Source organism: Amblyomma mixtum, chromosome 5 (genome assembly GCF_055824585.1).
Source record: "Amblyomma mixtum isolate Tamu chromosome 5, ASM5582458v1, whole genome shotgun sequence".
NCBI classification, from domain to species: Eukaryota; Metazoa; Arthropoda; class Arachnida; order Ixodida; family Ixodidae; genus Amblyomma; species Amblyomma mixtum.
In genome coordinates, this window is record NC_143016.1 from 46,719,168 (window position 1) to 46,746,921 (window position 27,754).

The following is a 27,754-nucleotide window of genomic DNA, read 5'->3' on the forward strand; positions in this document are numbered from 1 at the left end:
AATGCCATGAACTCAACCGCTGCCTCTGCGGCTTCAAAGGTTGGGACTAATTTAAGACGTAACATAAAATGGGTTGTAATAACAAAAAGTAAGTCTTTAAGTTGAGCAAGATTGAAGAACAGCCAAAGGCAGTGAAATTAACCACGACTTTCAGTTGGCTGCTCTAGCTGAAGAATAATGTATATGCATAAAGGGAAAGTAAATTATATAATGTGCACACGTATGTCAGAGCTCATCGCGCAGTTCTCATTTACTACTTTGCATACGTTCTGCAGGTGCAGTTTACTAGTGCGACGTCAGCCGACAAATTTAATCGTTCAGAACACACACCGCCGTTGATTACAATACACACAATGTAGACATTGCAATACACACATTGTAATATACACGTAAAGGTATATTGTGGAGTACCCGACGCGTTCATCGAAATACTTTTCTTTGGTTTTTTAGAATACATTTTTCTGCTAGGATGGCTTCACCCAAGGTGCCCATGTGCCATTGTGGTTTTCAGGAAAACTTGCAGGATCACTTGGCTTGTTCCCCACGGGTACAGCGATAGCTCGGTATGCGTCTATGCGCTTCTTCAACGCAGACACAACCTGTGAAATGAAAAATCAAAACAACGTACCGCTAAGAACACACAATACGTAGAACTGAAGGATTACGAGCCCATGTTTTTTTTTTTTTTTTTTGCGCTCTGATTCGGCAGCCGCCACTGAATATGTTTACGGTTTGTGTACGATAAATTTGCAGAACCGATTTTTACGTATTAAAAAGTGAGATATAATTGTTGGAGATGTTCAGATTCTTCGCATTAAGAGCTATTATGCTTGTGCTCAAAGACTCTAGAATGTAACTATGCACTGATAGGGATTGAAACCTCCGATGACGCTGACATAAACTCAATTTCGTAGTGTCATTAAACGTTTTTTTTTCTTTTAATCCGCGGAAAAGTGGGAGTGGACCTATTTGTGTGTTACAATTTTTGGATGTGTTCACTCATTTGTGTTTTTTTTTTTTTTTTGCGGTTACCATGTGAAGAATTTGCACTCTTATGACTGAAGTGTTTTTTGCCCGTTTGTATCGTATTTGAAGGTCTGCCTTTCCTAGTGATTATGTAGCATTAGGGCTTGTCGCTAGCCATAAAGACTATGGGTCCAGGCACCTTTGTGTGTATTGGTACCACAAAAGAAAATGAAAGTTAAAAACTAAAGTGATACACTGAAGCTTCTCAACTCAAAGGCCCGACGCCAATAGGAAGCTACCAGCGATTTCACTTTTGAGGGACATTCCTTCTGCATTCAGATAGAACCTGATGTACAGCAAAATTATTGCCAAATTATTGTCAAAACTGACCAACACTGTTCCCACTTCGAGTTATTGATCAATTCGCTCTCGCCCTACCATAAGCTTGCCGTCCCGGTTAGCTCATTGGGTAGAGCGACTGCTCCGGTGTAGCGATGGTCGCGGGTTCGAACCCCGGACCAGGACGAATTTTTCTTTAACTACGAAGTTTCTGAGAAAGCTGTATAGCTTTCCTTTGTAGCCGTATGGCTGCGCTTAGGTGGATGCCAATGAGTAATTACTCCCTTATTACAATTTACTCCACCTTGGGGGATTCCCCTAAACATTTGACCAACGCTAGAAGTATAGTCTAAACTGCTCCCGCAATCAACCACACTTCCAGCAACCGCATTTCATCCGTGACACGCAGTGACGTCGCAGTCACGCGCCTATAAAGCCTGCAAATCTGCAATTTTCGCGAGTTCACATTTTGCACTATTTTTACCCGAGGCTGCAATTTTAATTTTTTCTACTTTATTTTATATACCTTCGGAATTTCAAACGGCAGTGTTCAAATTATTTTAGTGAATTTTCAGAGACACGAGTCTATTCTGGCAGAGTGAACCGCACAGCTTTGCAGTAAAAGGTCCACTGAGAAAAAAAGTATCTTGTAACAAATAATTGATCACTTTAGAGACCCACAAATTTTGCCACAAACATGGTTGGTACCTTGAACCAAAAAGAACGCCATTTCATGGAGCTGCAGAATGGTCTATAACTTATTTCTACACTGCTTCAACATTTGTATAAGAAGTATGTGTGAATTTGCGCAGGAAAAGATGTACCTAGTGACATTTTGAAACTCCTCCAAAGCGAGGGGTACGGAGGACACATATTAAGGGGTGTAGAGAGTAACTAGTCACATAATAATTACCACGACCTGATATTGATAAGAAAACTCAGATGCAGCATATCACATGACAGATGTTGTATACGAACCTCCGCAAGCGAGTCAGCCAGGTTGTTTAGTTCACACGGATCTTTGATGATATCGAACAGGTATACGCCATCACTCGGAGAAAAGTTTTTCCTGGTCATATGGCCGCATGCGAGCGTGGCCCGTTGTCTCCAGCCTCGTGGTAAAGTCAGCTGGTCAGTCTTGTACAGGTCCCTCAGCACAGCTGCCGCTGTCGACTGGGAAAGCAGCTGGTCGAGGTCGTTGTAAGGGCGATGGCCCCCAGCTGTTGGGTAGCGGCCATTATCTTCTTCTGTCGTGTCCAGTACCAACTTGTACCGCGAGTTACGAATCGCTGCCGACGAGGAGTCAATGTTGTAAAGCATCTCCTTGCGAGGTGACGGCGCGCCAGTCGACAGGTGCCGCCACATGTCGAGACCGTCCACGTCTCTCAAGCTCGCTACATCGCCTCCTGAATCCGAAAATAAGAGGGAACGTATACAATAACATTCATTCAAGTTTGTAAATCTTCACACCTGCATGAGAGTGCATTTATGGCTTCAATTTATCTATCTCCGAAATCAAACACGGAAAAAACACTGGAAATATGAATGGCAAAAAAGCAATTAAAGGGGACTTTTTTCCTGGGTAAATGAAGTAATGAGTAGATCATATTCAGCAACAAAAAGTAATCATTACAAGGACACTGTTATGAGCGATCTTCCCTGCAAAGATGCCTTTGAAAATATGCCAAGAAGACGAGGTGACATCCCAAAAAATGCTCTCGCGTATAAGATGAGCTAGATGCCCGATTACCAACCGGCTATCTTGTAGAGTGTGGGTAACCAGTCCGTGAAGTGCATCAGCTGATGGGATACCCTCCGTCGCCTAGCAAGCAGGGAACTCCATACAAAGGCCGGCACCCTGGTGGATCCTTCCCACACAGACATTTTCGTCCCTCTCAACGGCCAGTTGAAGCTGCGGCTGGAGTGGCTGCCAAACGGTGTACCACCGTTGTCGCTGCTGAAGATGATGACGGTGTTGTCTAGCATTCCAGCTTCGCTGAGTGTCTGGAACAGCTCGCCTACAGACTGGTCCATTGCGTCCATCATGCCTGCAGTAAAGACGGTGCAAACGCAGATTAAGCCCCTATGTTTGCTCATCCAGTTCTCATAGACGCGGGTGATGGACTGTTATTTTACAAAAATGAAGAACCATTTTCTGTCAATAATGCATTGGTGGTACCCCGGGCATCTTTTAATGCAGAAATGTATGAAGGGCATGCGTGCGAAAATTTTTCGACAATTATTCTACGTCTGCATAGCAACGCTCGCTAATATGGCTTACATGGATGATAATTAACGCAGAAGGAGTCTCACGTCTCACTACTAAACTTAATGTATCCTAATCCCGTATCGACAGCATCAACTCAAAAGTATTAAAAACGCTACGAAGACCTAAAGTCTCATTATGTGTCACATATTTCGCCTATCCTTATACGTTGTTTAGCTAGCTTTGCACTGAGAAATCTCCAAGGTAATCTCCGTATTTAAGCGCTGTAGTAGACATTCACCCGATAACTACCAACCAATCTCACTTACACGCCTTTGCTGTAACTTACTTGGACATTAAATTGCATCCCACGTGTTCTGTCACCTCGAATCAAATAACTTTTTCCTCGGTAATCAGCATGGGTTTACAAAGGGACATTCGTGTCTTAACGCGCATTGAAATTCACTAATCATTTACTTTACTATGAATAGTAACCAGCAAGCAATTTGCTCTTTTCCTGATATTTCGAAACATTATTTTGAAGTTTCGTACTGCCGAATATTAGAAAAATAATCCACTTTACAATTCGACACCCTTACTCTATCATGGCTCTGCTCCTCATTAACGCTGCCTCAGCAGTTTATCATTGTTAATTGCTATTTCCTTACCTCTGTCTGAAGTAACTCTCGATTTCCCACAGGGCAGTGCACTTGGCCTTCTCTTTTTTAATACATACTAATGATTTCCTAGCTGAAACCTTATGCTGATGACAACATTAGCTATTGCACAATTAAGGGCGTCGACGATCATGTAGCACTGCAGGCGGACCTTACGCAAATTCTTAACGGGTGAAGAAGTAGGCACATGATTCGTACCGCAGAAGTGAAAGAACATAGCATTCACCATATGCAAACTGTTTATAACTTCAATTACTTATTAAATGATATTTGTATTCGGGGCTTCATCTTACAAATACACCAAAGCTTTTCATTGTCCTTGCGCACTGCCACCATTTGCGGCAAAGTATCCAAGTTACTAGGGTACATTGGCTGTAATTTAATAAAGTGTACGCCTAGCGTTCATAATCTCTGGTGTCTAACCTGGTGTCGTACGCCCACAGCTAGAATGTGCTTCGCGGTGGAAACTATTAAGCCTGTCAACTAGAATCTTCTCTCTAGAGCCGCTCAATTCTTATCAGTTAATTATACCCGCAGCTCAAGCATAACAATAACTAAAGAGGAGATTTTACTTTGTCATTAGAGGTTCATAGACAACACCCCATTTTGTGAATCTTTAAAAATTACTTACATAGCCCAAGATCATGTTCATTCTAGCAAGACACTGCCATTCAGTTCATGTGCACTCCCAAGTGCCATTTAACTATCGAGTTCTCCCGACACTATCACTGCTATAGTTGACCGTGCGTCGTTGCGAGAAGAAAAAAAAACTGAAAAAATGTACGCACACTGAATGCATTGCGTCGTGTTGGAGTTTTTTTTTGTTTCGTGTTTGAACTCTGTGTTGGTATTGAAATTTTTTATTCGAATTTTTTTGTCTTGGGCTTCTTGCATTTAGCGGTTTTAGGATCTAGTATTTTGTAATAGCGTGTATTTGTTTTGTGGCCTTTTCTCTTTATGTGCTCATTTAATCATTGGGACGTCTTGCAGCCTGCAGGGTACAGTCAGTAGATTAATGGACCGGGTAGTAACGCATAACAACGTACATTACAGCTCACTGACCTGCAAAAATAGTTCTGCTTTGCTCTCCTATATATGGAAACTTGTGAGTGTTCTCCTGCGGTGCCTGAAGAGGTATATCGCCTCCGGTTCCATGGGGGGCTTGGTAGCTCACAAAAAGAAACAGTGGCTGCAGGATGAAAAAAAAAGGAAGAGCCTGCAGTATCCAAAGGCAAAGAGAAACATATCACAGATTGAACCAGGGTCTGTAGGCTGCTTACAGTCGGCAGCTGCTCCAAAGACAGGAAGAAATCGCCTGCTGCAAAACAGTCATTCGAGTGGCTCACCTTCTCCTTTTGCCTGTTGCGAATGAGATACTGAGCTCTCTGTGTGTAAAGCGTTGTAGAGTAAGTCCCATTGTCAGCCCAGCGAGGTTCCGCGTTTAGCCAGAAATCAAGGCCCGTGCGGTTTGCCTGCGCACCGATAATCAGCAGTCAAAATATTTCGCTCAGAGATATATTTTCATCGCTAACACAGGGAGTTGTTCGTTTCTTCAAATGCAGCAGGTTGCTCCAATGATTTCATCAAACAAGGGGAAAGAATTCATTGCAGATGAAGGCCGATTCTTGTAATTCATGCGAGGAGCAGTTAGAACCAACTTCACAGCACAAAATGCTCCAAATGTACAAAATTACCCTCTAAAGACTGCATGCTGTATACGTTTAAGCACAATTGTATAATTTTGCTTGTGAGAGCAATAGACACATAATTCCAAGAATTAGTATATAAAGTTCCGTAGCTTCTGTGGCATGCCAAGTCCGGTTTTCTTAGACATCGCTTTTAATTGTGAGACAAATGCTGAATATTAGAAGACACTGTTATAAAGATATTGATGGCAGTGATTTAAGCTTTCGATGCGCAGAAAAATCTCCCACTAAAATTTGCCCTGCACTCGCATCCAGTTAACAGCACTGCCACAAAAAACCACTGAGGTGAGTTTTTGACAGTAAATATCAGGACACTACAATCGTCCCGAGGGTGGATATTGTTTGTTATGGTACAATTTTCTTACCTGTGCAAAAAATACGTTTGCAAACAACTTCCCGTTAAAAAAAAAATGCGCTTGTCTACAATTTCTCGACATGCTTCCCTCTTCTCTGTTTTCATCGTCTTGTAGTGCAAAAAGCTGTGCCGTTCAGGTCATTTTAGGGGGCACCGTGCTTTTAAACTTAGAGTCCATCATCGTTCAGGATAGTAGTTGCTCCGAGTAGCAGATACTGCACCATCTTGGTCAAAAACAACACAATGAAGTCGGCATTAGATTGGAGCGCCGAGCAGATACTGACTTCGATCCCTGCGAGATCTTTTCTAGGGCCCCGTTGCCCGAAGCAACGGCAGCGGTTCAGCCGGCACTTCTGCGTTCGATCCCCTAGGCAGTAAAATGCACAGAGCGGGCTCACACTGCATAGGCCGCATTTTGTGGGCTCTGCAACAAACGTAAAGATTAACACCGCTTTGGCATGCTCGAACAAAGAGTAATGAATTAATTTTATAAAAGTGACGTCCCTCGGATATTTTAAGTTGCTGTCACTGTGGCCTACAGTCTTGGATGCCCACAGAGTGAGCATTATGGCTTTAGTGTTCAGCTTGCATCGCTCCATTGATGGCTGTCCCAACAACGCTTCATACCGCAACTGGACGCTGCAACAGCTGCGCCTGTTTTGACTTGATCGCGCGCATCGTCGAGAGGCAACCTTCGCGAAGACCGAACTCAAAATGTGGGCCAACGTTTCTTGTGGCGTTCTACATACGCACGTAAGTCGCTGTGTGAGTGTAGTAGTCCTCTTCCCCGCTGTAGAAACCGTAGAAACTGTCGAAGCCCCGAAACGTTGGCGTAAGAGTTTCCATGTAATGGCCAAGGTGCCACTGTAAGGAGGCCAACGCTCATAAAGAAAGAAATATGTGAGAGAGGCAACAAGTCTATTTATTCGAAAACCGTCAAGGCTTTCTTTTTACATCGGGTAGGAACGCAAGGAAAAGATGCCTGTTAGGATTAGGGCATAAGCAGAATTAATTCAAGGGCGTTAGTGATAAAAGGCTAGCCAATAAATGACAAGTTATGCGTCGAAATACTAAAAAGAGACGAAAGCAATTATTCAAACCTACCAAATTCCTTCATGACAAAAAGTCGACCAAAGTTCAGGCTTTCTTGTTACATAAACGAGAAGCTAATTATGAGACGAAACTATCAGCTCAATAATTTAGATTTCCCGGACTAATTTGACAGAGTCAGTCATTAAAAGCTGTATTCGTTCCCACTTGCAACTGCTCAGCGGAGTAATACAGGACGCCACGGTCCGCGGCAAGTGTTACCGACTGCTATTTTTTAAAGTGTATCCTACTAAAGATGACCCATGACTAACGAAAGTTGAAGAAGTTACAGCTTTACATAGATAATTGACATGACCTGATGGATACTGTGTTGCTGCGCATGATAAAGACATCCAAGTAATAAGAAAAACAGGGTATGTTAGCCAACCTAAAGTCTCACAGAAAGTTTTGCTTAGAGAGAAGAAAATTGAACGAAGACATACCGGATTATCGTCTGAACGGTTTCGGTTACTTGCAAACTTTAATAAATCCAAACATCTTAAGCTTGACATTGTAGTGATTAGTTGATATAGTTTATCTAAGTTTGTCGACATCGCTGCTGTATTATAATAATAAAATGATTTCAACTTGCAAAACAAGAACTTAAGGATACGGAACTGTTCCGTTCACATTTCAGAACATATATAATAGCATATACAGTATATTACCTTTCCGACCAAGTGAGTTTCGTAACCAAGATCCTTAAGATACTGAGGCAGGATCCGCACGTCCAGTGGCAGTCCCCAGGGTTCACTTAATTGAAGAGGGATGCCCTGCATGCCTGAAAACGATAGTCTAAGAGACAATATTCACTTTTTGGCGCTGAACCGGATTGCGAAAATGCTCTTTAGCAACACGCAGATTGACTTAAGCAGAGGTTCCTAATTTCGGTTACGAAACTTTATTTATGCGTGTCATGTCTTTCGTATGTTAAAGACATTTATAGCTTTTTTCACTAAAACTCCAGAATGCCATATCAATTGCACATTCTCAATGGCATGCTTCTAAACTCCATCGCGTCCGTGATCGTCACTTTATTTCAACACGACAAAAAATAAATATGTGATAACAATAATAATCTTCAAAGAACCAGCAAAACGCTAAGAAGAGGCTTTACAGAAATTCGCAGCCCGGTCATAAAGTGACAGTGAGATATACGTATGAAACGAAGCGTACATGTAAGCCTGGTCATACATCATGATCGAATTATAGAACGTACACTAAAGTGTAAAAAATGGTGAGATTTTAAAAATACTAACAACCAGATATAATAATAAACTTCGTGATTACGGATAAACTTTGCAGTGAACGTTCAAGGATTCCGGCAAAAAGACCTTCATCATTTGGCGACCATATAACTGGCACAAGCATGACACGTCTTTCCTGTCTGTTCACTGCGGACAGTGTATGCTTGTGTGCGACTGGTAGTTGTTTTAGAATCACGCCGTTCTTTCTAAAGCTAGGAAGATGACGCTGCAAAGAGTATTTTACTATACGCTTTCATCAGCGTTCGCGTCACTGCTTTGCCACTTTTGCATTCACGACGAGAAACTGCAGTCTTATCCACACAAAAGTAAGAAGTACAGAAAATATTAATCACACCTGAAGTCGGGACTCCTATCTCACCCCGCGATAGGGGTTCACGCGATACCACGAAAGCTAATTAGCAGATTACGTACAGATTATTGGAAGACTGGATTTTGGGGGTCTGGGTAATCTAAGTTCCAAGAAACCTAGAAAAGCAAGATTTTCTAGCAATACACGAACTATAGTTTATTAGGTATCCTTCCCCTGAGCTCATGATGCGACGTATGGGGAGAACAGCATGCAGAAGGCAGCGGTTAGTCTTCGCCGCGAGTCCTGAACCCTCCATTACAACTGCTATCGCTCCGAGTGTGTAGCGAATACTTTATGACAAACATACCTGCAAGCGCAGGCTGAGCGTAGTTTCGGATTCCTCACTGGAAAGAACGTCAAGCATTTCTTCAAGCACGTGGCATTGATGCACCCTTCCGAGCGAATTACTCCATAAACATGGGACAAGGAGTAAGCGAGGTCGCAGAAAGCCTTTAATAATAACGCATTCTTTCGCGCAGTGCGCCTTATCTTAGCCATCATCGGTGTTTCCGTGTCCTCGCGATGGTAACTTAAAAATGTTCCTCTATACTTTCTTCATGGTACAATTGAAGGAGTCGAGACACTGAAACATGTCGGAGCTAGACTGACAAAGACACACGGAGCTGGCGATGTTTATAATGCGATTAATGCAAGCATCCTAGTCTACCACTCGCATAAGCACTATGACGCAGCAGCAAAGGAATTAGAAAATCACTTTTACCTTGGCAGAAACTACAAATTCGGTTCATTATTACTAATTTACTGAGTCTGGTTTATTGATTTATTAATAGAGAGCATTTATCAAGCGTTAACACCGAAGACCACAGCAAGACATATCTGACAGTGCATGCCACTCTGAAAGTTACTGTAGGCTTCCAATCGTTAGCTATATTTTTACAAGTGTCCCACACCTGATATCGATCGAAGCAATTAGAAAGCAAATGTTTTATTAGGATGCAGTTTAGTTTCAGTTTATTCATTTTGGGTGAGGGCTATACAAAAGAGAGTGATAAAAGCATCTGGGCCCTTAGCAAGCTGCTAGTGCGGGCACATGCAATAAGTGCATGAAATAGCGTACCCAGGCGTCAACATAAAAAAATGTGTACATTTATATATGCATAGTAGATATTACACAAAACGAACAACCAACTAAAGCAAGCATATGCAATCAATGAAATGAAGGTAAAGACAACAGAGGGCGATCGTTACACATTTACAGTTCGCTGCAGTTCATCATTTTTTCCCAATTTGGAGGATTGATTATACCTTCTGTTTTCTTTTTGCAAGTTTTGCTCCAGCCGAACAATTCTTCATTACTTTTGCGAATTTGATAGACGACCAAAATTAAATCTAGGGATGTGTGTGAACTGTCTTGTTCACATTACTCAAGTCTGTACCTTACTTCTGATTCGCAGCATTACAGAGGGCTCTTTCATACTCCTGAGCCTTTTCAGCGCCTTCAGCATTCGTTCTGTTTCTTTCTTTACAGATCACCTGTGCGTATCGGGTAAAGGCCGGCCATGAAAGCGGCTCTTGAAGGGGTGCAGGAAGGCTGGGCGTATAAGGCGTTCAGGATAACTCCATCAGCAGCCAGGGCGTCCAGGTTGGGCGTGGGGATCTGAGAGGAGCCGTGGAAGCTCACATCGTCCCACCCCTGCAAAAAAAAAAATTATACAATTAGAGCTCCGACGAGCGCAAAAATAAAACAGTCTTCGTTTAAAATGCTTTCGCATTCGATATCTATACAGCTAGATTCAGTTTATTCCGACGAACGGAACCATTTTTGGCTGTCAAGGCGCGTTTTGCGATTGTGGCGCCTGCCCTGTGTTGCTGCAGCCAATAAGTATGAAGGAGCATCGTCTTGAAGGTTTTCTTGCTTTTCACGAACGTGTCCAAAGCCATTTGCACTAGCTACAATTGTTTTGTGTTAAGAGCTGAGCGTTCTAAAGTTGCGTCTACCCTCCCACAAAAGATATTGTATATAAAACCTTGGTAGAAACGCTAGCAGCTCATGCTGCTGTGAGCACACGATGTGGTTTCATCTTTCATCGTCATCATCATCATCAGCCTGACTACGCTCCCTGCAGGGCAAAGACGTCTCCCATGTCTTTCCAATTAACCCTGTCCTGTGCCAGCTGCGGCCACCCTATCCCCGCAAACTTCTTATTAATCTCATCTGTCAACTTGACTTTCTAATGCCGCCCCCTGCTATGTTTCCCTCCCTTGGAATCCAGTCTTTGACCCTTAAGAACCATCGGTTATCCTACCTTCGCATCACATGCCCTGCCCAAGCCCATTTCTTCGTCTTGATTTCGACTAGGACGTCAAGAGGAAAAAATGGGCTTGGGCAGGGCAAGCCCATTTCTTCCTATTTTTATTTTCGTTAATATTATTATTATCCTCCTGATATTTATCACCACGCGAATATTTCTGCCTCTGTAGGGCTTCAACGCTCGAGACAATGTCGTACGCCATCTGTCTCAAAATAATTGATAGGTTTTGAAATGCAGTTTTATATACTGTTTCTGTCGAATACCCTGAACGGCCGGAAGTTGGTGATACTCTGTCCGCTGGCGCCCATGCCACGGTGCCCATGCCACGGTGCCCATGCTACGGGCCACGTAGTGTACGAGCAGTCAAAATAGCTCATAGTTAACAGCGTCTTCTTAAGGCTCGCGAATATCGGGGCGAAGCGCCATTCGCAACAGTTACATCTCATCAGGGATGAGCTTCATGCCGAGCGTTTTGGTCTCGGGTGCGTAATTAGACAGTTTGGGGTGAAATTTTTGCCGTCCATCTCTCAGGGCCGAGGCGCGTTACTAGAATTGCAAAGAATAGAATAGTCATTGAATGGCAGTGCCTCTAAGTTGTCAGTATAAATATGCACGCTAACTGCAGTGAATAAAAAGGATTTAAGGAATTTCAGTTAACGGCTCGAGCTACGATTACACTCTTTGTGTCCGCCTGGGCGCATAACCAAATTACAATAATCACTGTTGTGTACTAGCTGCCGTGCGTGCTTTTTTGACTATGTAAAACCTGATTTTGAACCCTCTGCATAACTCGTTAACGGCGGCTGCTGCGTCAAGGTATGCATTAGCATACCCCTCAGCACCGAACGCATTGATCGTCTCTCACTTTCTTTATGAGAACGATTAACTGATATCACTTTTCGACATAAGACGTCCGGAGCCCATATTAAAAATGAATTAGCCTTGATAACCATTGTTTTCTAGTCTTATATAAAGCAATGGTATTGTGTGCACGGGCACAGTTCAACTGTTTTACTCGACAACTGTAACCGCAATTAAGGCAGTCATAGATGTTGCCATTTAAACTGCAACAAATATTGCATTTGCCGTACTCTTCATTACAATAAACTTTAACCCGTCACGCCAAGACATTCATTTTTCCTTTTGAACACAACACTTCATGGTACATGGTTTAAATATCTCAGCTATTCGCTTAGGAGTTGTTCGTTCGATATTGCAATCTGTTTCGACTCTAAATTTTCCTATTTTTTCATGCCTATAGTGAATATTGTTATGGTGTCTTGCTATTTTCCGCCACAGCGTAAAATCACGCTCTGCAGGATGTACGGTGTCCTCGTCGTCGCGTCGCTCACGGCGACGCTCGTCGTCGCGTCGCCGTGAGCGAAAGTTCTCGATTGGTCGAAAAGATGTCCACGTCACACGAGGAGCGGTGGATTTGAAAATTGACCATCAGAAAACTGATGATCAGAATGGCGCAACTTAACACGAACGTCATTAGGGCAGGTAAGCATATAAATGAACTGCGCTAGAAAGAAAATTGGGGTAATTGGTTGGGAATAGAACCCTAACCTTCCGGTTGCGAGTTAGACACGATATCACTAGACCTAGCAGGATTTTGTTACGTCTTGGTTAAAGCGGGGTTCTATATTGTAACGTCTGTAACGTTACAATTAAACATAGGCGCGCACAGACAGGAGCTACAAGACTCTAGCCCACGAAAAACCAACATGCGTTACTTCCTCCTCGTTTCGCTCCTACTTCCGGAGTAGTCGATGTCACGCCAATAACAATATACGTAGTCCTTTGCATAATGATTGCGATTCTGAAAAATGAAAGAGTGTTCGTGTCTGTGCTGGCAAAAGGAACCGCTGATGGGATTCATTACCACTGTCGCGTCATGCGCTTAAAGGCGGAGCTTAAATGTCGCCCTGCTTTTTGCATCGCGGTGGTGCGTGTATCGATGTTTGGCTGCCTTCCAGGAAACGCGAGCCCCATAACAGTGCACTCAGCAACATTCCACTCTGCCGCAGCGCGAGAAAAGGTTTGGTTTGGTTTATTCCGGAGCCCTCCACTACGGCGTCTCTCATAGCCTTAGTCGCTTTGGGGTTTAACGTCCCAAAGCGACTAAGGCTATGAGAGACGCCGCAGTGGAGGGCTCCGGAAATTTCGACCACCTGGGGTTCTTTAACGTGCACTGACATCGCACAGTACACGGGCCTCCAGAATTTCTCCTCCAAAGAAATTCTAGCCGCCGCGGCCGGGATCGAACCCGCGTCTTTTGGGTCAGCAGCCGAGCACCATAACCGCTGAGCCACCGCGGCGGCAGCGCGAGAAAAGATGCAATCGATTTCGAATTACGTTTAAAGCAGCCTTCCGCCCGAGGCTAGCGCGAATCATCATTGAGACGACCACTTCGCTTAACTTTCTTTTACATAGCAATCACTTATTTTCGAAGAAATGATTTGAGACGTTCCTTGCGGTTCTTCTGTTTCAGCTAGGCTAGATACACCGATTACGACATGATAGCAGTCGCATCAACCGAGTTAATTTTTTTTCTTAGCGATCTAGATTTGCTCCAGCCACGGCAGCTCTGTCTCAAAAAACTATCTGTCCTCACTACGAAAGTATGACAAACGTTAATTGCCGAAGTTTTTCGTTCGTGGACGGAAAGCTATGGCATATCATACATTGAGAGCAGAGGCTGGTTTGGTTTGGTTTATGGGGTTTAACGTCCCAAAGCGACTCAGGCTATGAGAGACGCCGTAGTGGAGGGCTCCGGAAATTTCGACCACCTGGGGTTATTTAACGTGCACTGACATCGCACAGTACACGGGCCTCTCGGTTCTTCGCATCCGTCATACGCGCTGGAGAGTGATAGAGTGATGGATAGAGCAGGCGAGGCACCGCATGAAAATCAGGCACTTACCATATCGTCTGCTAGGAGGAACACGATGTGAGGCTGAGCCGGAGAGCACAGAGCCACCGGAAGAATCGAAAGCAGAAGCCGGAGACACAGCATCCTCCCTACTGCAGCTCTGGAGGTGGAATGAACAGAACAGCTCAACAAACCAGCCTTCCCATCACCAGCATGTCGTTCCTTCAGCTGCGCTGCTAGATGACATGAAACAAGCAGAAAAATGCGGCGTCAAGATTTATGTTGGCAACATGTCGGCTATCGTTAAGATGAAGAGGTCCTATCCTTTCCTAGCGTAGAGAAACAAAGCTGCTGCTGGCTTCTCGTTTTACTCTGTGTGATCCCCGGTGGTAAATCAGTGGCTACCGCGGCTGCCGAGAATGTGCTCGTGGACGCGGCACCCTGCGGTGGCGGGCGCATTCCTACAAAGGCGAAATGTAAATATCGCCGTCCTGAGATCCGAGAGAAACGTGGAGAACCTGATTCAGTTAAAATCTGCGGTCTTACCTTGACCGCCCTTTCCATACTCACGTTCGGGACATTACTGCGCAGCCTTACAATAACTCAGTTCAAGATTTACTGTTAACTGCTGCGGAGATCGAAGCTGTAATCAAGTCAATATATTTGTCGCCTTCTCCGGGGCCTGATCTTATTTCTCCTCGTTTTGTTGTCGCCTTGTTTAACGCTCATTTTTTGTTTTTTGTCTCCATCTTTAATTCTGCCTTGCATTTGGTTTACTTTCCTCAGACATGAAGAAGTGGCAGGATTATTTTTATTCCCGAACGGAATAGACCAAAGCACCTTACCGACCGATCGGTATATCTTTTGGTCAAGTGCTCGAGCGTTTACTACATGGTCGGCTGTATTACTTCCAGTTCCAAAAAAACTTGATCCACACAAATCAGTATGGTTTTACTCACGGCCGAAGTTCAGTTCAGTCTCTCTATATTTTGCGGGAGTAGTTACTTAGTTATAAACAACACAAAATTCCTGTGCTTCTAATTTCTCTGGACTTCAGAGGGGCATTTGGTAGTGTTTGGCACGCTTTGGTTTTGCACATTTTAAGAAAACATCGTAGTCTTTGAAATCTGTATTCCCTTTTGCCGTCTTTCCTGCATAAACTCCATTCCACTAATCAGTCTCTTTCGTGTACCTTCTTCCCCAGACAGTCCGCAAGGTTACAAACGAGATGATTACTCACGCCATCCTCCAGCGACACGCACACACTCTCACAGTCGCCCCATCCCAAGGAAGCTCAGTAGCAAGGATCCGATGCTAGCACGAAGCGACAAGAGCAATTGCGGCGCTAGCACGGCGCTGCAGGAGTAAAGGCTGTCGCGGTAACCAGTGGGCCTGTTCGAGAGAGATAGCGAGCAATCTAGAGAGAGTGTGTGGACAAGCTTGTCGGAGGCCACTGAACCCCGCTAGAGAGGCTCGAGCGGCTGTAGGCACAGGACCATGTGCTGGCGAGCATGACTATGCACTGGTCCAAAAGCATAGGGACCGGCAGATAGGAACAGTAGCGTACGCACCTTTCACTGCGTTGGATGCAGCTTCTCTTGGACGCCGCTCAGGCGGTCATGCAGTGCTGGGCCGCCACAACGAGTCCCAAGATCTCGCCAAATGCTCCATGGCCAAAGCACATTAAGCGCCCGGGGCAGAGCAGTAGCCGAATGACAGTTATTGCTCACCCAACCACCTCTTCATTACCTGAGGTGGGAGAAAAGGAAAGTGAAGAACATCACGCTACGCTGGCAGCGGCTGGGAAGAGGAAAGAGCAGGATGCCAAACAGCAAACCCGAACGCAGCAGACTCAAAAAAGCATTGGAAAGTCAGTAATAGGCCAAGGGAATGCAGCCGTATCATTAGTGCTCATTGTTATTTCGCTGCGTAACAAGGCAAGTAAGGAATGAGATTTGCTTTTATCGACTCTCTCTTTAGAAGTGCTGTCAAGCGCAAACGTTGATTAAAAACGCTAGTTTTTAGTCACATAGGAGGAAAATGGACTTTGTAAGGTACTTCAGCCAAATAGGAGCAAAATGGGCTTTGTAAGTTACTTCACCTCTTATGGAAACGACTGAACAGCGCTAAAAGAGAGGACGGAAGAGACACACAGGCACATGCCCTGACTAGCATTCAAGTCAAATGAAATACTGCGACAGGGAAGGCAGCAATATAAAGGAAACAATGCAAGCAAAACACAAAGCAAATCCTTCGTGTCCGGCAGAACACGTGTGGCGAAAGCACGATCCAGCATTGTCTTCTGCTAAACAGCAACGTCCGGCTATTTAACGAATACGCAAAGAGGCCGTTGTCGCAGGCCATATCCTGCGGGATGAAGTACGTCACAAATAGGAAACATAACCGTGGTGGTGAAAAAGCCTCACCGAAAAGCTTGAATGTGTTTGTCTTCATTTTATGGACGGAATCGTTCTATCCATGTCGCGGTCGTTATGTCGGTACGCTTTCGTAAATCAGGTCGGAGAACGTATCACCGCCATGTTACTACTTGCCCGATACGACAGTGTCAGTTGCAGACATTCAGAAACGCTTCAGTGGCTATATGAGGCACCATGCTAGAGGCCCGGCTTCAGTTGACTGGGGACAAGTAAGTAAAGTTTCTGAAAAAAGTTTCCGGTTACAGGTTTGTTCTGCACTACAGAAGTAGACTTACCACCACCCTGCTCGCGGTATGTCTGAGAGGAGGGAAAGACCGGTCAAAGCAAGTAAGCTAAACAAAGCGCTGAAGACTCTTCGGCACTCTTCAGCTGTTTTTACTTCTGCCTTTTTGCTACTGATCATTGCTACTTTTACCCCCATAGCGAGCGGCTGACATCGCAAGCTAGTAATTGTCTCTGACTGGTATCTACTAGTGGTTGAAGGACAGAAGAATATATCTTGAAATCAAAAAAACTTGAAGCACTGCACCACAGGCCTTGCATTATAAGGAGTGGAGTATTTTCCCAGTTTAATATTGGCACGTACAGTCACGTGTTCCACAATCTCTGCTAATTAGTGAGCACTCATTCACCGCTTCTTGTGGCACAGGTATGATTTTGAAAGACGCAGGGCAAAATAATCGTTTCACGAAATAGCTGTTTAATAGCAATGTTGTCGTGGATAATTACTGCGGCTACTCAGTGATTATGGAGCTCGGCTGCCGAACCGAAAGACGTGGTTCGATCCTGGCTTTCGCGGTCGCATTTCGATCGAGGCGAAATGCTAGAAGCCAGTGCATTGTGCGGTGCCAGAGCACATTCAAAAACTTCAGGTGGTCTGAATTTTCTAGAGTCCTCCCCTATGGTGTCCCTCAAAGCCTAGGTCGTTTTAGGACGTTAAACGACATAAGACCATAAAGCGGTCCGCTATTTTATAAGTTTGTATATTCGGAGTTTATTTTCTTTTAACATGGAAAGAGGGAGCCGAGAGAGAGGCCCAGTTTGCCTGACGAGGTCCCGGCACCCATAACAGTGGCAGTGGTATACAACAGATGGAAAATTATGAAGGAGATGGTGAGAGTATTTACACAAAAGCAAGGGAAGAAGCACTACAATATGTACATTGAGAATGAGGCACCACACACGCTAAACTACGAGCATAACGAAGTCATGGCTAATGAGCAAGCATTTCATTGGAAACAAAAAAAATGGATAATCACCTACAGTCCAGAGTAGGAACTTAACAGATGAAGAAGGTAAAATTACATTAAAGAATAATGACAAATGTATGCCAAAGGATAAAAAAACGTTGAGAAATGAACATGGTACATGACGGTCAGTATCAATGAAATATCTCTTAATTTTTTTCTTGAAAGATTTCGCAGAGAGGCTATATTAAGTTTCAAAATGAAATACACAGTCTGTGGTACCTGATACTTAAAGCACTATTTGCCGTAGTTCGTACGAATGTTTGGAACTGTTTTTTTTTTTTTGTTTTGCGGAAGGGGCATCTCATTGTCGAGGTATCTTTGGGGGTGTCATATAATCGATTTTTGTGTGCACATTGCAGCAAGATAAAAGCTGTATATCTGCTTTGCTTTTAGCAAATATGTTTTCTGAAAAATGGAAGGGTTCGCAAATTTAACGATGTCACATAATATCCTTCAATTGGCCACGGCTCTTTTTCTAGAGCAAGTTATGTTTTCCAGTTTTACCATTCTTCGTGGCTCCCGAGACTAGAATGCAGTAGTAAAACCTCAAAAAGAAACGAGCACAATATATAGGAAGTATAAGACACGTATTAGCGGTGCAGAGTTATAGAGATATCAAAGAGGTTTACTTAAATCTTTAGAGAGCTTCGAGACATGACCATTTCAAGAAAGGGTTCCGTTGAACCTGACGCCAAGAAATTTTTGATTACTAACCCTACTTATTATTCTATTTGCATGCTATATATTTACAAATTTAGATATAGGTGCATTAACTTGTCTGAAGATATTGTTAGTTTTTGTCAGATTTAATGTTAAGTTAATAATTTGAAACCACATATGAAGTTTACTCAGATAAGAGTCTACATTTTGCTCGAGGCCAAGTCCATGTCCCTGCTTTTGACATACTGGACTCGTCCGATGCACCCCCGCCCCGCCAGGTGGAGCTGATATGGGTGCCCGCGCACTCCGGGAATCACGGAAACGAGGCCGCCAACCTTTTAACCCGAGGTTCTTTAAACCGGGCTCAGGTGGCCTCTGATCGGGGATTCACGAAGGAGCGCATGCACTCATTCAGTGAGCTGACCCAGGCGTACAGAGCCTTACGCCAGCTCTACCCCCCGCCCCACCCCTCCCTAGATAACAAACACGCAACACTCTGGCGCAGACTACAAACACACACTCTCCCCTCACCCCTTAACCTAGCCCACTATCATCCCTCCTTCCCCACTCCGGCATGCACTCTATGCCCAGAACCCTTCGCCTCTACCCTCCACATCCTTTCCCTCTGCCCTGCGGACCCTCTCCCGCGGGACCTAGAGAACCTCAAGACCTGGGAGGACTGGGAGACCCTGCTGCGCTCGGAGGACCCGGCCGTGCAGACCATCGCCACCGGCCGTGCTGCCAGTGTTATGGACCTTCGGAACATAAACACTTGAGTGCAGTGGGGTCGTGCGGGGACCCTGGGGCGTGCCCCGAATCATGTGTAAATAAAGTTTTCTCTCTCTCTCTCTCTAGGGTTTCAAAACTAACAGCTTTTTTTTCGTGTGCATAATGTCGACACGTTGCTGTCCGCAAATTCTGCTCCTTTTGTTTTGCCGCATATGCGATTCATGAAGAAACTTGCGAACTACATAGTTTATAATATTTTAGTAAGGGAAGAAGTAAAGAAAGCCTTAGGAGCAATGCAGAAGGTGAAAGGAGCTGGTGAGGATCATATAACAGCATATTTGTTGAAGGATGGAGGAGAGATTGTGCTCGAAAAACTAGCCATCCTGTATACGCAATGATTTATAACCTCGAGCTTGGTAAAACGATTACATTATCTTAATTAATAAGAAAGGAGTCATCAGGGACTTGAAGAATTACATACCGATCAGCTTATTGTCTGTTGCCTACAAGGTATTTACTAAGGTAATCGCTAATAGGGTTAGGACAATCATAGACTTTAATCAACCAAATGATCATGCAGGCTATCGTAAAGAGTACTCGACAATAGACCATATTCACTCATTCAGTCAGGTGATAGAGAAATCCGCAGAATATAACCAGCCCCTATATATAGCGTTCATTGATTACGAGAAAGCATTCGACTCAGTAGAAACTTCAGCAGTCATGCAGACATAGCGGAATTAGGGTGTAGAAGAGTGTTATGTGAAAATATCGCAAGATATTTATAACGACTGCGCACCTACCACAGTTCTCCATAAAGTCAGCAATAAAATTCCAATAAGGAAAGGTGTCAGGCAGGGAGACACGGTCTCACCTGTGCTATTCACCGTCTGTTTACAGGAGGTATTCCGGGGCCTGAAATGGGAACAGTTGTGGGTAAGACTTAACGGAGAATACCTAAGTAATTTGAGATTCGCTGATGACATTGCCTTCCTAAGTGACTCAGGGCATGAACTGCAAAGCTTGATCAATGAATTAGACAGGCAGAGCAGAACGGTGGGCCTAAAAATTAACATGCAGAAAATCAAAGTAATGTTCAACAGCCTAGCAAGAGAACAGGTGTTCTCAATTGGTAGCCAGGTACCGGGAGTACTGTGTCTATTTAGGGCATGTAGTGACAGCTGATCCGGATCATGAGAGGGAAATAACTAGAAGAATAAAAATGTGGTGGAGCGCATATGGCTGGTTCTTTAAGACCATTAATGGCAGTTTACCAGTATCCCTCAGGAGAAAAGTATACAACAGCTGTATCGTACCGGTACTCACCTAAGGGCAGAAACATTGAGGCTAACAAAGAGGGTTCAGCTTAAGTTAAGGACAACGCAGCAAGCTATGGAAAGAAAAATGATAGGTGTAACGTTAAGAGATCGGAAGCGGGCGGAGTGGGTGAGAGAACAGACGCGCGTTAATTATATCCTAGTTAAAATCAAGAGGAAGAAATGGGCTTGGGCAGAGAGAGAAAAACTTTAATTTAACAGGAATTCGGGGCACGCCCCAGGGTCCCCGCACGACCCCACCGCACTCAAGTGTTTATGTTCCTAAGGTTCATAACACTGGCAGCACGGCCGGTGGCGATGGTCTGCACGGCCGGGTCCTCCGAGCGCAGCAGGGTCTCCCAGTCCTCCCAGGTCTTGAGGTTCTCTAGGTCCCGCGGGGGAGGGTCCGCCGGGCAGAGGGAAAGTATGTGGAGGGAAGAAGCGAAGGGTTCTGGGCATAGGGCGCAAGCAGGAGTGGGGAAGGAGGGATGATAGTGGGTTAGGGTAAGGGGCGAGGGTAGAGTATGTGTTTGTAATCTGCGCCAGAGTGTTGCGTGTATGTTATCTAGGGAGGGGTGGGGCGGTGGGTAGAGCTGGCGAGAGGCTCTGTATGCCTGGGTCAGCTCACTGAATGAGTGCATGCGATCCTTCGTGAATCCCCGATCCGAGGCCACCTGAGCCCGGTTTAAAGAACCTCGGGCTAAAAGGTTGGCGGCCTCGTTTCCGGGATTCCCGGAGTGCGCAGGCACCCATATCAGCTCCACTTGGCGGGGCGGGGGTGCATCGGGCGAGTCCAGTATGTCAAAAGCAGGGACATGAACTCGGCCTCGAGCAAAATTTAGAATCGCAGTTTTAGAGTCAGTTAAAATATACCGGGCTTCCGTGCGGGTTATAGCAAGTGCAATGGCGGCTTCCTCTGCAGCCTCTGGGGACGTGTCTGGAGGGAGAGGTAGGCTTGGGCAGGGCATGTAATGGGAAGGCAAGATAACCGCTGGTCCTTAAAGGAAACGGAGTGGATTCCAAGAGAAGGCAAGCGTAGCAGTGGGCGGATGAGATTCAGAAATTTGCGGGGATACGGTGGCCGCAACTCGCGAAGGACAGGGTTAATTGGAGAGACATGGGAGAGGCCTTTGCCCAGGAGTGGGCGTAGTCAGGTTGATGATGATGATGCTGATGATGTGTATTGTGATCAGTAGTTATTGTATAAGCTGGAGCTTGCGGACGGCGACGCAATTTGGCTACCTTACAGTGCAGAGTTTTATCGTAGCGGAGACGTGCTGGGGTTGACGCATGCCGGTCTATCGGGCGCTGGCTGCGCACGCGCAGTGGTCCCACGTGGCCCCGTGATGACGTTGCGCGTGCGCAGAAGACGTCCGGTTTTCTGGTCTAGTTCTCTTCTATGCTAAAACACTAGTATTTAACCCATGGATAGTTTGGTTCACCAAAACGTAAGTTGATCCTGGTGCAGACTGCCTTTTTGAGGAGGCTTTCGAATAAAAAAAAAAGTGAAATCGTTTATGTAGAGTGTAGGACGGACTGTTATATAGACAGCCTTACTTCTTATTATGCGAAGCATACTACTTTAGCTACCACTTCAGCCCTTCACCGTGGTTATGCGCCTCCAAATCACGTGATACATGACGTCACACCACGTGACACGATGACGTCACGACAGTATAGAAACGGGTGGCCACCTCGCGCCGTCGCTGTGGTTGTGCGCCTCCAAATCACGTGATGCATGACGTCACACCACGTGACACGATGACGTCACGACAGTGGAGAAACGGGCGCCCACCTCGCGCCGTCGCTGTGGTTGTGCGCCTCCAAATCACGTGATACATGACGTCGCACCACGCGACACGATGACGTCACGACAGTGGAGAAACGGGGGCCCACCTCGCGCCGTCGCTGTGGTCGTGCGCCTCCAAATCACGTGATACATGACGTCACACCACGTGACACGATGACGTCACGACAGTGGAGAAACGGGCGCCCACCTCGCGCCGTCGCTGTGGTTGTGCGCCTCCAAATTACGCGACACGATGATGCTTCGCATTCTCCAGGCTTAACCAAGTTAAGCCTCAGCCATTTTTTTGTGCGTCGTGCTTATCAACATTTCATTTTGTTTGTGAGGACCATGCAACTATCATTACTGACGACATTGACGGCCAACTGCGACTAGGCACAATTTCGAGGTTCAGTCTCAGGGGTTTATCAATTCCGTCGCGAGGCGAAATGTGAAAAAAAAATTACCGACGATTACGTTACTTCGTAATGGAGGTCTGCGCAAGTATTCGCGACGTTGTCAGCTGTGGGAGTCGTTTCGAGCGAGAGGAACTGGATGCTCTCCCGCAAAAGTGGTAAGAAATTCTCGCTTTTCTTTATATCGACATTAAAGTCCCCACCAAACCTGACACCCTGGCAGGTGGCAGCGTTTCTGGCACAACGTTGTGAATCACATCTTTCTCTACCGCCATGTAGCTTAAAGCGCGATTGAGATGTCCACTGTTCCAATAGGGCAGTTGTACGCCTTCCCTCTGGTTCAGGTGTCCACCGAGATGTGTGAGACAGATACTGTGCATTTCCTTTCCTCCACAAATTTTACCCTCTTCTTTCCAAGCCCCCCCCCCCCCTTTATTGGTTTCGCAGTTGTGGGAGGCAGATACTGCGCATTTCCTTTCCTCAAAAAAAATACCGAAGAGATTTTGGAAATTCTAAAGTATGCTTGGCGAAAGCCTTGTGGTCAGCCCACTATCGCTTCCCCGGAGCGGCGGTGTAGCTGCCACCGCCGACGCACGCGTGCTCGTTCTACCCCTGCTGTGTGACGTCATGGTTGCTATGTACAGCTGCGCCCACCACTGGCGCGCCGGTTGCTAAGGAGGGGAGGAGGTTGCGCTTTTACTTTCTCCTTTCCAAGCTCCCGCTCCATTGCTTTCGCAGCTTCAAGGGCGCCCACTGCTGGTTACAACGGACAACGGCGACGGTGATGACTACGCCGCGAAACGCATAAACGGGCGCCTAAGAGCTACGCTCCAAAAAAAAATAAATGTGCGCAAGAAACTGCCAACATAAATCAACCAGATCCAGGGAAAATCGCAACGTGGAAAGTAAAATTAAGCTTCCACTTTGATTTATTCATTTATTTCAGTTCTTTTATTGGCATCGAGGGCATTAGAAAGGTAACGCAATAAACTGAGCGCTCATAAACCTGTTTAGCGCCTGCCACGAGGAATCATGTGCGTTCAGAAGCCTCAAGGATGCATTAGTAGTTCATTTAGTTTTTAATGGAAGCAGCTTCAGGTAAGTGTTGCAGCTCCAAACATATAGAACAGGGCTCTACAAAGCTCTGCGTCGAAGCCGACAATTCCGAAACCTGGGTATTATATGGCATGAACGATCGCTTTTTGAGGATGAGTTATCTTCCGAGTAATATATGGTTTAAAACTTTTATTTGATGTCGTTCCGGTGAGCGGGTGTGGCGGCAACCGACAGTTGTCGAACATTTTGCTAGCGGTGCAGAAGGACCAAACTGCAGCGTTATACTTGTTTAATGACCGTTCCGGTCAGTATTACATTTTTAATCTGATTGATTGATGTCGGTTTCCTCAGCTTTTTTGCTGTTAGGAAACGAAATATTCTAAAAAGTATCTTGCAAGTTTTCCCCTTTATGGAAGCCATTTTTCTGTACTTCCCACAACCAGGTGCGAAGGAAGTGACGCAGTTTTATTGTCGCCGCCTATGGTTCTTTGTCCCGACTGTCATAGCTGCCAGTGCACTCAGAGTTCTCAGGGTCGTCAGGCCTGTGGGTGAATTGTCAACAAGGAACGAAGGTCGATAAATATTGAGATACAACGTGTAACCTTCTTCGGGCGAGAGTTGTCTTATGCATCGCTAACGAACGTCATTTTAGCACTGTTCGCTTTACGGAGATATTCACAAGTTCAAGTCGAGCTACTAGAAAAGTCTTTCTGCGAGTACTCCTTCTTCTTGGCTGGCTGCGGTAAGTAGAAGGCCTCTATATACCCCTGGCGGCATAATTTACATTCGAAGGGTAACTGTGTACCTTTTTATTCCTTGATTTCTGTGCGGAGTCCAAAAACATCTGTGAGACACACGAAGGCCAATTCTAGAATTAGCAGAATTCACATCCTTCGGCCATGCTCTCACCGCGAGATGTCTCATGAGTGGAAAAGATGAGAGAATGAGCAGCTTCCTCTGTAACCTTCGGAGGTGATATGCTTTCCCGCCTTCTAAGACGAGAGAATGAATGAATGAATGAATGAATGAATGAATGAATGAATGAATGAATGAATGAATGAATGAATGAATGAATGAATGAATGAATGAATGAATGAATGAATGAATGAATGAATGAATGGAAATTTTATAGGGACGCCAGAGAGAGAACGCACAGAGAAAGCTGTCGTTCTTTCCGTCCACGTTGTACAAGAATCACAAAAGTTTTCCGTACGCCGAAATCGTGAAAAACGTCGATTTCGTCGCTGACAAGCGCAGTCAAGAACTGAGGGACTCACCGTGCAGGTCGCGCTGGGAACTACAAAGCACACAATTCAGTCATGGTTGTTTGCTTAGGCTGTCCGGTAATTAGGCTTTTTTGCAATTTTCGTGTACCGAAAACTTTTGTCGGCACCAGTATTTGGTCTCGATAGCCGCGCAGAATACTACATTGCACTTTTTTGGTTATTTGGACGACCGCAGGACAGCCTGCACACTTTTTTGGCAAGCATCCGGAGAGAGATTATCGGACTGCTCCTCTGCTCAAGCTCTTACACAATTCGCCCTCACTCCTGTCTTCAAGCAGATTTGGGATGAGCTTTGAAAAAATTCGTTGTGAGTCGTTGAATGTGCTGAGTGAGGATGATCTCTTTCGTCAGGTAGTATTAACGCTGTGCATCAGGCAAGGTCGTGGAATTCTTGTTGTTTAGCAAAGGCGAGGTTGTCATCACTCCTCAATGTTTTTCTACTTTCCACACAAATGTTTCGATCGACGACATGATTATAACTGCACAGCTAAAATGTAAGGTATTTCCTCCGCATATCTTTTAAAGCGTCAGCCATACCCCCATGCACATGCGCTAAAAGAGCGACATTATATGAGCAGGAGTGGCGGACGCACAACGGATGAGCATGTAATAAAATGCTGCAGCTGTACAGGCTTACACTACCGCCAAAATTGCTGAGAAACGTCACAGCGAAAGCTTTTTGTGCTTCTATGACTGCAGTGTGATCAAGGCAATGTGACCCCAACTGAACCAAGGCTGTATTTATTCTATTTTTGCGAAATGTGTGACCAGGCACTAAATTTCAATTTGACGAAGAGGCCCCTCGGTCTACCAAACGGACCTGCTTTTGTCTGGGCGTATACCGCTAGTTTCGGCGAGATACACCACGTCTATCGTTTTTTTTTTTTCTCGAGTGGATGATGCAGCGAAAATTCTGATACGAGTGCAGTACTACAAATGCTACCAAGGCTTATCCACAGGGAGGCAGAGATACGAAAAAGAAAGATCAAGTACTTCCCTGAAAACTATGAAAACTGGAAAGCTATGATGGAAGTATAGAGCATGTGACTGTTCACTTTATGGAAGAGGCGATCAAGACCTTTTCATTAGCTCGTACTTCTCGGGTAGCCTCGTTTCCGGTAAGCGCGTTGTTGAGTTTGTCTTCATTCATTTCGACCTTAGTGTGTAACCGTAATACGCCTTAACCTACACGGATGTTTTCAAAACCTTCTTGACCGCCCGGATATAAATATCAATGCAAAACTTCAAGCATTTTATGCCCGGACTGGAGAGAGGAAGAGGAGATCGGTATGTGTATGTCTGCACTGGCCAATTCAAGCTGTCCTTTGGTGGAGATTTAATTGTTAATCCAAACCTGTGTACTAACTGATTTGAACCCGAAAGACATTTTTGGCTTCAGGTTCCACAGTACCGGCAGGAAGCTGATACTATTCTCAAGATAGTTATGGAAAGTTAGATGAATATGCCTTATTCTGTTTGGCATTCTCACAACGACAGGGTACCATCCAGCCTCTACAAAGCTGCAGTTAATGTTTTATTAAAATCAATGATCGATATCGCTGCTTAAGTGTGTCAGGTAGTGGGCAGTAACGAGTGCGGTGTGTAAGGCAAAGATACTTGTCATAAACTTGGATCTCCTCTGTGAACGGCTTTGTCTCTGATTTCTGTTGACACAGGAAAGGTGACTGATGTAGAAGTAATCTTCAGCAAATGCAGGTCATGTGAAGCTGCAAAAAAGTTGTGCACCACAAACGCTGACATCTAAGAATTGAAGGCAGATTATACACAGTATCATGCAAATCACACATATAGTGCTGGAGGTGTGGGACCGGGCTGCATCGTATGTACAGTCCGCTACAGAGGGAGCACAGTTTAAAAATTTATTTATTGATTACTCCATAAATGTGAGTGACAAGCGGTTCTTTAACAAGTTTTCCGCTCAGCGTCTTTGATCAGAAACCATATCTATGATTAAATGAAGATCTGACCACAAAATTGACCACTGTTTTCTGTAAAACGTTCGTTTCCTATCACATTCCTCCCAACTTTAAAAAGGACGTTGGATAGCGATTGAGAGAATTGAAGACTGTTCGCTGACTTCGATCGAAAGGAAAGTTGACGGATGTGCTGATAGACAGACTGCAGAATTCCTATGGCACCGTCATCAGGGAAAATGTGGGAAACTTACAAGCGATGAAGAAAGCGCACTAGCAAGCCCGTTTCACTACCGATGAATTAAAGAAACTCTTAGACACAACCTGTGACTTCTCGGTACCACCTTTTGGTGCTCGTTCAAGTAACTGAAAGCACTGGGACGCTTGCAGGGCAGAGGCGGCCTTCCAAATGGCATCTTCAACAAAGTGAAGCCAGTGTATAGTGACCTCTGCTCAGCCCAATCTTTAATCAAACGTCAGCATAGAAAACCCCATAATGCCAGCACGTATGCCAAAGGGATTATTTGGCATCATATTCTGAAATGTGCCTCAGTCTGCCCATTCTTTTCTTCGGACTCTATGATGCTGTATGTCACACCATTGATGAAAACATAGGCACAGCAGGTATCCTAAGGAAAGCCGGAGCTAAAACTATCACACCTTATGTGAACACACATCGGCAACATGGGAAGAGGGCAGACCATCAGTCAACTGGTATTCAAAATCAAATTCGAAAAAAAAAGAAGAGCTGCAAAACGAGCAAAAAATACAACTCGTGAA

General features: G+C 45.0%; 2 protein-coding genes across 2 annotated transcripts in view; one reads left to right on the forward strand and one right to left on the reverse strand.

Annotated features, from left to right (window-relative positions):
• Positions 1-464: 464 nt before the first annotated feature.
• On the reverse strand, positions 465-14,250 carry LOC149341987 (arylsulfatase B-like). The gene is made up of 9 exons (XM_089542059.1): positions 14,155-14,250; positions 10,450-10,609; positions 8,007-8,119; positions 7,003-7,113; positions 5,535-5,660; positions 5,251-5,377; positions 3,060-3,353; positions 2,284-2,711; positions 465-599 (listed from the first exon to the last, which is right to left on the reverse strand). Exons 1-9 carry the CDS (start codon positions 14,245-14,247, stop codon positions 465-467), a joined length of 1,587 nt encoding a protein of 528 aa, XP_089398185.1. The 5' UTR covers positions 14,248-14,250.
• Positions 14,251-16,783: 2,533 nt separating this feature from the next.
• Positions 16,784-27,754, forward strand: part of LOC149341988 (arylsulfatase B-like) — a 29,969-nt gene continuing 18,998 nt past the window's right edge. The window contains exon 1 of the mRNA XM_089542060.1: positions 16,784-16,868. The gene's annotated coding sequence lies outside the window, so the exon portion shown is untranslated. The remainder of the gene's footprint in view (positions 16,869-27,754) is intronic.